This window comes from Eptesicus fuscus, chromosome 10, assembly GCF_027574615.1.
Source record: "Eptesicus fuscus isolate TK198812 chromosome 10, DD_ASM_mEF_20220401, whole genome shotgun sequence".
NCBI lineage: Eukaryota > Metazoa > Chordata > Mammalia > Chiroptera > Vespertilionidae > Eptesicus > Eptesicus fuscus.
The window spans coordinates 3,544,692-3,556,798 of NC_072482.1; the positions used below are offsets into that span (position 1 = coordinate 3,544,692).

At 55.8% G+C, this 12,107-nt stretch overlaps 1 protein-coding gene across 1 annotated transcript in view; it reads right to left on the reverse strand.

Moving 5' to 3' along the window:
• Positions 1-11,502, reverse strand: part of COL11A2 (collagen type XI alpha 2 chain) — a 29,628-nt gene extending 18,126 nt beyond the window's left edge. The window contains exons 1-12 of the mRNA XM_054721998.1: positions 11,421-11,502; positions 8,702-8,851; positions 8,354-8,564; positions 7,739-7,901; positions 6,212-6,403; positions 5,245-5,322; positions 4,571-4,633; positions 3,716-3,895; positions 1,264-1,323; positions 1,122-1,163; positions 889-951; positions 482-556 (exon numbers count right to left, since the gene is read on the reverse strand). Of these exons, the coding sequence (XP_054577973.1) occupies positions 482-556; positions 889-951; positions 1,122-1,163; positions 1,264-1,323; positions 3,716-3,895; positions 4,571-4,633; positions 5,245-5,322; positions 6,212-6,403; positions 7,739-7,901; positions 8,354-8,564; positions 8,702-8,851; positions 11,421-11,502 (1,359 nt within the window). The remainder of the gene's footprint in view (positions 1-481; positions 557-888; positions 952-1,121; positions 1,164-1,263; positions 1,324-3,715; positions 3,896-4,570; positions 4,634-5,244; positions 5,323-6,211; positions 6,404-7,738; positions 7,902-8,353; positions 8,565-8,701; positions 8,852-11,420) is intronic.
• Positions 11,503-12,107: the final 605 nt, after the last annotated feature.

Sequence of the window (12,107 nt, forward strand, 5' to 3'; positions counted from 1 at the left end):
TGGGCAAGGAGAGAAGGACCAGGTTCTTTTCCAGGAAATCCCTGGAACCTTCCCAGCCAGAGGTGTCCTCCAGCATTTCTGCTCCAGCTCCCAGGCCCAGGGACACCCCCCGCCCCATGCCCTCTTCCAGCATCTTCCAGTGGAGGTTTTCAGATAATCACTTAGAGGTTTTCAGAAACTCAACTTCTGTCCTCCTCCCCCAATGTCTAGCCTCTTCCTCCAAAAAGACTCTCCTTTGGTTCTAGACTCCTGAAATATAGACTTTTCTGCTCCATTCTAGATGATCCAAGTTTGACTCTAGATCATATTTGGTTCTAGGTCATCTAATGAGGCCCTAGTCACCTCCACCAAGAGGTCCATTTCTCTGCATTGATGGTCTTTAGAGACTCCTCAGCTTTCCTGACCTTCTGGTTCTTGGTGACACAACACAATTCCCCTGCCCTCCCCAGCAGCCCATTCCAAAGCCCAGAAGACAACTCACTGGGAGCATGAGGGATGTGCCAGGAGGCCCAGGGGCCCCATCTGATCCAGGGAGCCCTGCTCGGCCAGGAGGACCCTGAAGTGGGGAGAAAATGAGAAGGGTAGGTGACAGGTAGGGGAATATTAGGCCTAGAGTCCTTTGGGAACCCTCCTCAACAGGACAAATGCAGACTTCCCTAGATCTTTCCTGAGCCTCACCCCAACCCTCTGGAGAAAAATCAGGGTAAGACACAGACTGCTGTCCTCCTCCCCAACCAGTCTGCCCTACTTTGCAAGTGCTGGGGAGCACACCAGTCCCTGTTCATTGATCATCCAGCTAATGAGAAATTACTAAGCATGTGGCCCCATTAGGAACTAGTGGCTCCTCTTCAGTGCCCCCCCCCCCCCATACAGAAGACACTCCCTTACCCTCTCTCCAGGGTCTCCAACTGGGCCTGGGTTGCCCTGGATGCCAGGGGGACCAGTCAGTCCCTGAGGAGCAAAAGAGTAAGGGGTCAGGTGTGGGCATTCAGAGAGAAAAGGGGGATGTAGCTGAGGGGTGGTCTCAGAGAGAGCTTGGATTGGAAGAATGCTCTGGAGTTCTGAGAAGGAGGCCTGGGCATACATGGGGAAGACACGGATGAAAGAGTGTACAGACTCACCGCAGGGCCTTCTGGGCCAGGCGGCCCCTCCACTAGCATACCCTGCAGAGTCAAACGTTACAAGTCAGCGGCTACAGGACCAGCACACCTGCCTTCTTCCCTGCTTCCCACTGCCCTCAGCTCAATGACCAGAGTGACTTACAGGTTCCAGAACTGCAGGCTCCCCCTTCTCTCCCTTCAGCCCCCGGGGTCCATGGGCAGCCTGAGGGAGACACACATGTAACCCCCAGTGGGGCCTGTGAGCAGCCAGGACACTGGGACTCCTCCCATCCCAACTCCCACCTTTATTCTCAGGTCTTCTGGAGACCTCCTTGAGCCTACCTCCAACCCCCGTCCCTTCCCCAAGACTCTCTTCCCAGACCTCCAGGCCTGCCAACGAGACCTCAGGGCTCCCCACACCCCAATTCTCAGCCCCACCTCAGCAAAGACAACCTCCTCGCTTCCCTGAGAACTTCTTTCAGGGAAGAAGTGGGGACATGTTTCCTGGGAATCCAAAGCCCCCAACCTTCCCAAAGCCTCTTCTGGAGGACCCCGCCCTATCCCCCTACTTTCTCTGACCCCAGGGATCCTTAGAACTTTAAGAAACCATCAACTTCCTCACCCTTACTCCAATCCACCAAATAAAAATCTCTCCAAGATTATGGATAGATTTTTACTGGAGTTTGAGAGGAGAGTATGGATCCATATGAGAATCTGTTGTAATCTAGTCTTCAGAAAAGAAAAAACGTATGCCCTTATGCACAGAATTTTCCCTAGAATTTCAAGGAGTTCGTAAGCTTAAAAACTCCTTGGAGGTAAAACATTCATACTCTAAGTAGACTTGGAGGGCAATCCCCACGGATATCTAAAACTTCCACCCCATAATAGGTTTTTTTAAAAACACAGCTCTTGCCCTAGCTGGCCTGGCTCAGCGGATAGAGCGTCGGCCTGCGGACCAAAGGGTCCCAGGTTCAATTCTGGTCAAGAGCATGTACCTCGGTTGCCGGCTCCTCCCTGGCCTGGGGTCTGGTCAGACTCAGGCAGGAGGCAACCAATCAATGCGTTTCTCTCACATCGATGTTTCTCTCTGTCTTTCCCTCTCTCTTCCACTCTCCCTAAAAATCAATGGGAAAACATCCTCAGGTGAGGATTAACCAAAAAATACAGCTCTTGGGCTAAGTTGCTCAAGCCTCAGAGCAGATCCCCTCAAGTCCCCACAGTTCCTCTCTCAGCAAGGACACTATACTCTCACTCTGGTGCTCATTTGTACTCCAAGCCTAGCAGTTGCCTCTCTCCACACTTCCATTCAGGTGCCCACCCCCAACTCTAGGGCCAGAGCCACGACAAGGATAGGGAGAACAGAGACATTCACCACCATCCACACTCTCCCAACAAAGACCATCAGAATGCCCCCCACCTCCATCCTGACCCAACAGCAATGATCAATTCCCAAACTCTCCCATATTACAGCTCAACCTCAAATTTCCAGAAAGCAGCATAAAAGAAAGACAGCAGAGGGCAAAGGGTGGCAATGTTAGAGAAAGGAGGCATGGGACGATGCAGCAGGGTAGAGAAGGCAGCTCCAACTGCAAGACAGGCAAAAGATGAAGTGGAGTAGGCAGGAAATATCCCATCTGAGAGGGAGTGGTTGAAGACATGGGAAACAATTAAAGGAGACAGAATGAAGGGACAAACACTTGGAAGCAAGAATGATGCCAGGGCCAAGAAAAATTAAGCCTGGCCAAAATGGCTAGAAAGTGAACTGAACAAACAGGAAGTGGTTGGATAGACAGGAAGCAGCCAAGAAAAGAGACTTCAGGAAGTGGACCTTCAACAACAACCTGGCTACCATGACCAATGGAAGACATTCACAAAACAGACAGAAAGTGAATCCTGGATAGGAGCTGATGACACCGCAAGGCAATTCTTCCAGAAAACACAAGCATCAAAGTGAGTATCCACAGGAAGTGATCATGATAAATATCTAGGCCCACAACGGACACTTTATGATTTGATGACCTGAGACACACTGGAAGTAGCTCATTATCCAAGGAAATTGTCACGGACAGCATGAAAAACTAGAGTCGAAATACAAATAGTAAGCCCCTTTCTGTCCAATATGGCACAGTCACCAAGACAGATGGCATGGCTAGAGAAGACAGGAAGGGACAGACAGGTTAGAAAGTGAGACATAGGAAATTAGATCATTTGGCAGCAACATGGATAAAAAAATTGTTTTGATCAAGAAGAAATGATGGAGACAGACTGAAAATGGACATAAGGTAGGGGCTTATTGACCAAAAGCTTTATGAAATCCAGCTTGATTGAGACAGGAAGTGACCAAAAAGACAGGAAGTGGCCATAATATATATATTTTTAAATCCCATTGCCCTGGGCAGAAGGATTCATAAGGAGTCACAAGGTAAGATATTGCACAAGGAATGGAAGGAAGGAAGGAATATGTTCAAGCAACATATACATCTATGTGGACAGAAATGGCAAACCACCAGCGGGAAGTAGCTCAGAGCCAACAGACAACAATCAGAAACACCAAGAAGCAATTCTTGCAGCTCCCACTGGAGGCCACGGAGAGAAGAGGAGCTCCTTTCACTTACGGCTCCTGGGTGGGCTGTCTCCGCAGAGAGGGCAGGGCCAAGGTCCGTCTCCTCACGATAATCGTCCCCATAGCCATAGGTGTAATCGTAGGGCCCTGCTGGGGGGTCTGTGCCACCCTCCCCATATTCCTCTGTCAGGAACCTGTCAGCTGTGGAGGGGACCTGGAGATCTGTCTGCTCCTTCCCGGGGATGGGGATGGGGAGGGAGAGGGGTAGACGGGGGCATTAGGGCTGAGAGGAGTTTTTCCCTGGACCCCAGGTGTGACAACTCCTAGCCCAAAGGATTCGGAGGGTCATTGGGACTGGAGTTTCTCTCCCAAGAAGAGCAAGTTGTGTAGAAAGGTGATGGCCATCAAAGACCCAAAATTGGGAAGGACGTCCAGCAAATGGGCTTGGTAGAAGAAGTGGTGCACAACAAGAGGGGTGGCCGGAGGGCTGGACACAGAGCGCACAGTCCATGGACATAATGACAGACAATAGAGTCCAGGGAATGACCAAAGACATGGATGGAAAGAAGGGTAGAAGAGAAGAAATGATAGCACTGGACAGAAAGTGGCTCCTAGGAACAGAACATGACACAGGAAGTAAAACCATTTGACACCAACATGGAGAAGAGGCTACTCCAGAATCAAGGAATAATGAAAGGAGACAAGGACACTAAAGGAAATGGCTGTACTGAGAGAGAAAGAGACAAGCAGACCCACTGGTCTGGGAGGACCAGGAGACAGAAGGCCGTAAGTGGATATGACAAAGAGCCCTCCGGCCAGAGGGGGGCTGACTCGTCCAGATGACAGGGGGCCTGAGGGGTGGGTCACAGCCACCCACTGCCCCCCGCTGGGTGGGGGGTGGAGTTACCTCCTCAGGGGGTGGCAAGGGGCTGGACTCCAGGATTCCTTCCTCTTCTCCTGGGGTGGGGTACTAATCCCAAGGGGAAGGGGAGAAGAGTGTCGTGGGGATGGGGTGGAAGGAAGAAGAGAGGTTAGCAAGAAGGAAGGCGAAGCAGCGCTGTGTCCCTCGCTGCGGGCAGTGTCTCTCTGTGTGGGGGGTGGGGGAAATCGCAGATCTTGCGGCCCCTTAAGATAGTTGAGGGAGAATGACTCTCCCAGGTCATAAAGATTTGGGGGCAGAGATCTGGATACCCCGGCTCTACCTGCCGGTAACTGCTGCCTCTGGTCCTGGGGGGGGCCCGGGCAGTGGGGGGAGCTGCCCGACGAGCTGGGCGCCGGGAGGGGGAAGGCTGGCCCCACGCTGGCCCAGAACCTCCAATTCGAGAGGGTCTCCGGCCTGATGAGGGGGATGCCTGCCGGGCTGCTGACCTCTTGGCAGGTGGGGTAGGCTTTCGGGGTGGGGTGCGACGCCCCCTGGGGGAAGAGGGAGCCCTGTGGTTGGGGCTCCGAGGCCGCTGCAGCAGAGAGACATGGGAGGCGACAGTGAGGAACTCCCATAATCTAAATATTTTCTCTCCTTGAACTGGGTGTCATAAATGTGGTGGGAGGAACAGGAGAAAGGAAGGGGTCCCTCAAGTTTACCTGGTAGTCAGGGGTTGTCCCCGCAGTCATCTCATCGTAATAGAGGGGCTCGTAGTCATAGTGGAGAGACTCAGTGGGCTGGGGTTAGGGAAGGGGCAGTGGGAGAGGTAGGAAGGGGTGGAGGGGGAGGGGGGGACGAGGGAGGTGAGATGGTGTGGGATTGGGAAATGAGGTAGGGGAGGAATTGGAAAACAGAGTTGGGGATGAAAAGAGAGGTTGGGGGACAGGAGAGAGATGGGGAGAGGCAGGAAGGGGGGATGGGTCCCGCATGTGAGACAGAAGCAGACATAATTAAGAGATTGATGCTTCAACTTTAGACTACTGACCCCAGATCCTATCTGTCCCCCTAACCTTCAGAGCTCCACCCAACCCAGAGTCTTCTTGTCCTTCTCCCACACAGCCCCTTATCCTACACCTCCATGTGCAGGGGCCAGAGATGGCCCACCCCACCTTCCACAGACTCACCACCCTGTTGGGATTCCCTCTATCTTCTATTCCTCCCCATTTCTCCTCCTAGGTCTTACCGTTACAACTTCTTTCTCCCTGTTTCTGTCTCTCCCCTAATCTGCTCTCCCATCCTCATCCTCTGTCCCCAAGTCTCACCCTCACCCTCTCTCCCAATCTCTTAATTCAAGGAAGGGATGAGAAACCCAAGGACATAGTCCAGGAAGACTGGCAGAGGAGACACAAGGAGGGGACACAGCTCCCAGCCACGAATTCTTCATAACGACTCTTTTTATTTTTAAGTGAAAATAAAAAGTTGATGAATGAGGACCGGGGGTGAGTGATGGGGATAGGGAGGTATGACTGGGGATGGGCATGAGGGAGGGATAAAAGGAGCCCAAAAAGAATGGGGAGCTCTGGACACTGGGGGAATTCCCCTGGGGAGATATCTGGGAATCTTCCCTCCCTGGGGGGGGAGGGGGGCGGGCGGTGCTGTAGTTTGGGGTCCACCCAACTCCCTCACCTGTCTCTGGGGCTCCTGGTTTTGGGGCCTATGAAGTCTTGCTGATTGCTGCTTTGGAGATCTCTGTGCTCTGTGAGACTGTTGTTTCTGAGGTCTCTCCCTCCAGTCCCGCTCACACTCCAGCTCCTTCTGTTCACAGGATCCGTAGGCAGCTTGTACCCCCGGAACAATGACAAGCTCTTGGACATCACCCTGTAGAGATACGAGGAAGGAATGCCAATGGAAGGAGACTGAAAGGGCTTCAGAGAGAGACAAAGGGTATAGCCCGGGACAAAAGGCAGGAGGCCAATCCCAGGTAAAACTGTATAATGGAAGGTCATTATCAGCCCTCCATGGGCACAGCCCTTTCCAGTTCCCATTGGACCATCACAACCACTGGGAAAGTCAGTGACACCGGATCTTTATGCCCACTTTTCAGATACATTCCATTCAGAAAAGCTCAGGGGCAATGGCTGGCCCAAGGTCACTCACAGTGGTAGAGTCAGAACTAGAATTCCGTCCAACTCTACATCCAGTACTCTGCCTATCCCCCTGCCCTGGGGGTTTTGCCTGAGCCTTTTCGCAGGGGCTTCTGGAGACAGTGGCCCAGCCCTAGTTGCTTTGACCTTCCACTGGCAGTAATGATGAGAAGTCTCAGGACCTCTAGAAATTAGAGGGGGGGGGGGTTCCAATGGCTTTTATTTGTGCTCATATGTGGTGCTTAACACAACCTGCCTTGTTTGGAGATACTGTCTCATCTCCAGAGACAGTATTCTTCTGTTTTCCCCTTGGCATTGGGTAAGCAGGTATTCAGAAAATGTTAACGGACTAGCTGGGTGGGTGGGTAGGTGAGTGAATGGGGGTTCAAACGCATGACTGAATGGGAAGGCTGATGGATGGTGGAATGAATAATGAATGAAGTTGGTGAATAGATGGAATCAGATTGGTGGGTAGATGGATAGAAGTGAATATATGGATAAATGAATGGTTGGATGGAGGGTGGGTAGGTGAGGAGATGTTGTGTAAATGGTGGATCAATGGTTGCATGCATTCTTATATGCATGAGTAGATGGGGTAGGTGGGTGGATGAATGAGTGAATAGATGGACGGATGGGTTAAAGAGGATAGATGGATGAAAGGACAGATTGATAGATAAGTGGTTTGAAGGAGCGAGTGGCTGAGCAGGGGAAGGATGGGCAGATGGATGGATACAAACCTGGATGCATGAGTAGGTGGGTGACTGCGTAACTGGACAGATAGGTGAGTGGGTGAATGGATGAGTGGGTAGAGAGGTTGGTTGAATGGATGGATGGGCAGAGAGATGAAGACTGAGTGACAAAGTAAGTGGCTGTGGATAGTCCTGCAATGTAAGTGGACACCTAGTTCTCCTAAGAGAAAATCAGCCCTGAGATAGGAAATGGGAATACAAATTCAAGAGAGGGAAAATGAAGAGCTAGGGCACAGGAAGATGGCATGCTGGGGCCAGAAGGATAATGGACACAAGATATGGGACCAGAAATCACTCTGTCCTCTGGTTGCCCTGGTTACCTCAAAGACTTCTTCATCCAGGATACGGGCACCAAAGATGACCACTCCATGGGTGTCCAACACTGGACGAGCACTTCGGGGGAGGGGCCGGGTGACTCGCTTCTTGCAGTCAACAATGAGGGTGACAGACTGGCCCTTCACAGCCACACCCACACGGTGCCACCTGGTCATGGTGGGAGAGGGTTACGTGACTGACTGAAGAGGGAAAGTCAACAGAGCTGGGGAGCAGTTGATGGAAGGGTTAAGGCCAATAATAACAAAAGTAGTAATCACAGTAGCCATTATTCATTGAGTGCTTACAATGCACCCGGCACCAGGAAATACATTTCTCATTTGATTCTCTTGGTTGTATTATCCCTCTTTTACAAACACAGAACGGAGGCTCAGAAAGGTAAGGAACTTGTCCAAGGTGCAGGCTAGCACTACACACAGGATTTGAACTCTCAAGCCCAGACTCTGAGCTACAAGTGACTGAAGTTTGGGCAGCGGGTAGGTGGTTGTGGCCAAAGGCCAGGCAGGATTTTCTAGTTTAGGGAGCAGGGGCTCTGGGGCAGTGGCCACAGGGGAGTTCCTGACAGCGCAGGCCAGGCAGAGCCGAGGAACAAACTAACTTACTTGCCGTCTGCTAGGTTGAGGCCTCTGAAGACTGGCTGAGCTGGAAGTCGAGGCCGGCCAGTCTGGTCCTCATACAGGAAGCGGACAGGCCGGCCAAGCTCCAGGCCCAGCTGTCGGATGCCCTGGGCACTATAGAGAGTCAGGAGGGGAGCTTGGAGGCCAGGGCGGGTCCGGACCACAGTCAGCAGAGAGAAATCTTTGGGAAAACCTCCTAGGACCCAAGAGAGACACACACAGTGGAGTGAATGGGGAACAGAGCCATAAACCCCTTCCCTCAGGTGTCTGATCTCAGACCCCACCCACGCCCTAGCCCCGCTCCCCCTGCTCCCCCTGCCACCCGCCCTGTACCTGGGAAGAGCTGGCGGGTGGGTGCGCTGAGCTGAGCAGGGCGCGACACTCGGTAGGCCACATCAGCTGGACACATGCCTCTTGCCCTCCGGACACCATCAGGGAGGGAGGGGAACCTCAGGGCCCGGAGCACATCCACAGGGGGTGCACCTGGGAGAGTCCATGCGGGTCAGGGGAAGGGACACACCCTCAGGAGGGCCTAGGGAGGGGGGTCTGTGGTTCAGAACTCAACTCCTGGGCTCACACTCCCTCACCGGCTCCTGATGGGTGGAACGGGCCACAGGAGCACAGCGGTGACCTGTATTCACGCTCACCCCTGCGCCCTCCCTCCCAGCACCCTGTCAGGCTCACTCTCTCCCTGTCTCTGCCTAAGAATCTCTCTCTATTCTCTCTTAATATCTCTCTCAACTCTCCACCCACCTCCCCTTCTTTCTCTCACTGTGTCTCTTCCTCTCTTTGTATCTGTTGGTCTTCTGTCTCCCTGTCTTTTCTGTCTTCCTCCACAGCCCTCACACTCTGTCCACCTCTTTCTTTCCTGGTCTTTCTCCCTCTCTCACTCCCTTTCTGTATCTCTGGGTCTCTGGGTCTCTGGCCTCTGGCCCATGTCTCCAGCACAAACAACATCTGGGCAATCGATCATCCTGGGCACGGCAGGCAGGCGCAGGGCGCAGGGAGGGAGCAGAGAGGCGCTCCACGGGGAGGGGCTGCAAACTGCTGCAGCCACCGTGATGGGGAGGTGGGGTCACTCTGCCCCCGCAGAGGCCGGGGACGCCAGAAAGAGCCACCCAGGGCCTGTGTCCCTAGCTTGAGAGAGGGGCTGGGGAGGGGGGTTAGAGGGGAGCTTGCAGCTGCCACGGGGAGCCAGAGCAAGCCCAGGGCCCTGAGCCACACATCTGTGGATCCCATCAGAGCCCTTGCCCAAAACCCAGGCGAGCTCCCCACACCTGGAACTTCGACCCTGCCCCACCCCCACCCCCACCACTCAGCACCCAGGACCCGGGCCACCAGCCCTGTCCCCTGGAACTGGGCTTCCTCGGGCTCAAACTCGGGGAGACAAAGGGCACCTCTCCATTTCTCGCGCCCGCTAGTCACACTCCTCACGCCATCAGCTCCAGATTGGAAAAGTCCCAAAGAAAGTTCCTGCAAAACTTTCACAGAAGCCTGGGCAGGGCAGGCAGAGCGGCCTGGAGAGCAGAGCTGGGTGGGGTGGGTGAGGTGGTGCAGGCAGGCAGAGAAAAGGCCCTTTGAGTCCAGGAGCCGGGAAACCACGGCCTTGCCCCCCCACCTCACCCCCACCCTAGCCTGGCCCCTGCGTGCGGCAGCTCCGCAAACACCAACACACAAGGGCTGCTTTGAGAGACAGCGGGGGAGTGAGACAGAGACACAGAGACTCACAGAGACCCCAGGCCAAGGAGACCTCACAGGCCCCGCGTCCACCAACCCCCAGCAAAGTGCAGCTCCAGCCTATAGATGACGCCCACGGCTGCCCACCTGTCTTCTCGCCTCGGGCACAGAGGTGCCCCGTGGTCTCAGGCCTCACCCTGCCCCACAGGCTCCCCCTGGCAGCCCCATCACCCGCACCACTCGACCTCTGGGCCCCCAAGCGCCCCCTTCCTTACTCTTTGAGTTCCGCCTTGTGGAGTCCCATCTCTCCCTACTCAGCTCCCAAATAAAGTCATCTCGGCATCTCCCCACCTCCCTCGCGAGGGTCCCTTTCCCCCGGAAAGACTCCTGGAGTCGACACCGCACACTTGCTCCCTGTCCCTGAGCTCACGCTGCTCACACCTGGGAAGTCCTTCCTGCTGTAATCTAATCTAAATCCTTTATGCTGTTATTCTGGCCTCTTTCTTTCCAAAGCAGAGAAGAAATGAATAGTCAAGTTATATGCAAATCAGTCTCCAGTGTTTTCAGGAGTGGGGGGCGGCTTGCTCAGCCTGCCTAGCACCCAGGTGCTCTCAGTCCTTCTTACCCCCCACCTCCCACCCCCCCACCCCCGCCGCCCCATCAAATCCCCTTTCCTAGGAGCCAGGAGTTCTGGATCCTGGGAAAAAGGAGGAAAAGATTGGAGCTGTGGACACCAGGGTCCCAGGAGAGCCCGGCTGGCCAGAGGGGGAGGGGCGGGGCAGGAATGCAAAGAGTTGGCTCCCACCTCAGACACCTGATCCCCCTCCGTCCAGCGGCCGTCCTGTTGGCAGCCAGCCCCAGTGCTCCCCAGAGCCAGCCGCGTGGCAGCATCGAGGGCACAGGGAGGGGGAAGGGGGTCCTGTCCGAGAAGCCAATGGAAAAAATAGCCCAGGCACCCCTTCCCTCTGCTGACTAGCTCTGCTCTGACCCACACAGATGCTCCCCTCAGCCCCAAGATACAGATAGAAAGTCCAGAAGACATGCACGCATCCCTCACCCATCCACTGGCATCTCCCCTCACCCCACAGGCTGGACCCCACGGGCCTGGCCGCTTTGCTCTCCCCAGGACCCCAGCGCCAGCCCCCCTCATGGCCCTCTGAGCTGAAACCCCACCGTCAGCCTCAGCCGCCCTCCCCCGTCACCTCAGTGAAAAGGCGCCCTACGCTGGCACAAGGGACCCAGGGGTCCTGCCCTGCACCCTGGACCTTGGGTCCCCAAAGCCCCGCGGGACTCAGAAGCTCGCCCCAGGCATTCGCTGTCCGGCGGGTCCTCAGAGCTCCAGCCGGCCGCCCCGGACCGGGCGCGGGACTCCTACCTGCCCGGGCCGGGGCCCAGCTCAGCCCCAGCACCAGAGGTACGAGCAGCAGGAGGCGGCGGCAGCGGCCGCACCGCTCCATGGCGGGACGGCGCCGGGCTGCAGGGGCCGGGGCGCCGGAGGCACTGGCCGCCCCGAGGCTGACAGGGGAGCGAGCCGGCTGAGAGCCGGGCTGAGCCCGGGCGCGGGGTCCGGGGAGGTCAGAGGCTGTGGGTTGGCGACAGCGCTCAGCGGCCCGGCTCCATGCAGCGAGGCGCCGTCGGGGCTCGGCGCTGCTCCCTCCTCGGCGGCCGCCGCTCCTGTGTGTCCCCGGCCACCCCGGCGGCCCAGAGCCCCCACGTCGCCCCCGCCCCCGGCCCAGCCCCCGCCCCCGCCCACAACCACCCGCAGAAACCCCACCCTCGGCCTCCACCTGGGCAGGGGCGGGACGGAGCGCTTCCTCGCTGACCCCGCTCCTCGCAAGGACTAGTGGCCTCTACCCTACGATTCTTTTCGGGAACCCCAATATCTTCTCCACAGCCCCTCCTTTTTAGGACCCAGACGTCCAGTCACAGGCCCCTCCGGTTCCCTCTCCCTTGGGGGCCCAGGGCCCTCCTTCAGCAGCGTCCTGGGTGGGGTTCAGGGTACAGCGGGAGGAGAGGCGGGCCTGGGGGTCGCTACCCCCCCATCAGGTCCCCGTAATTACTT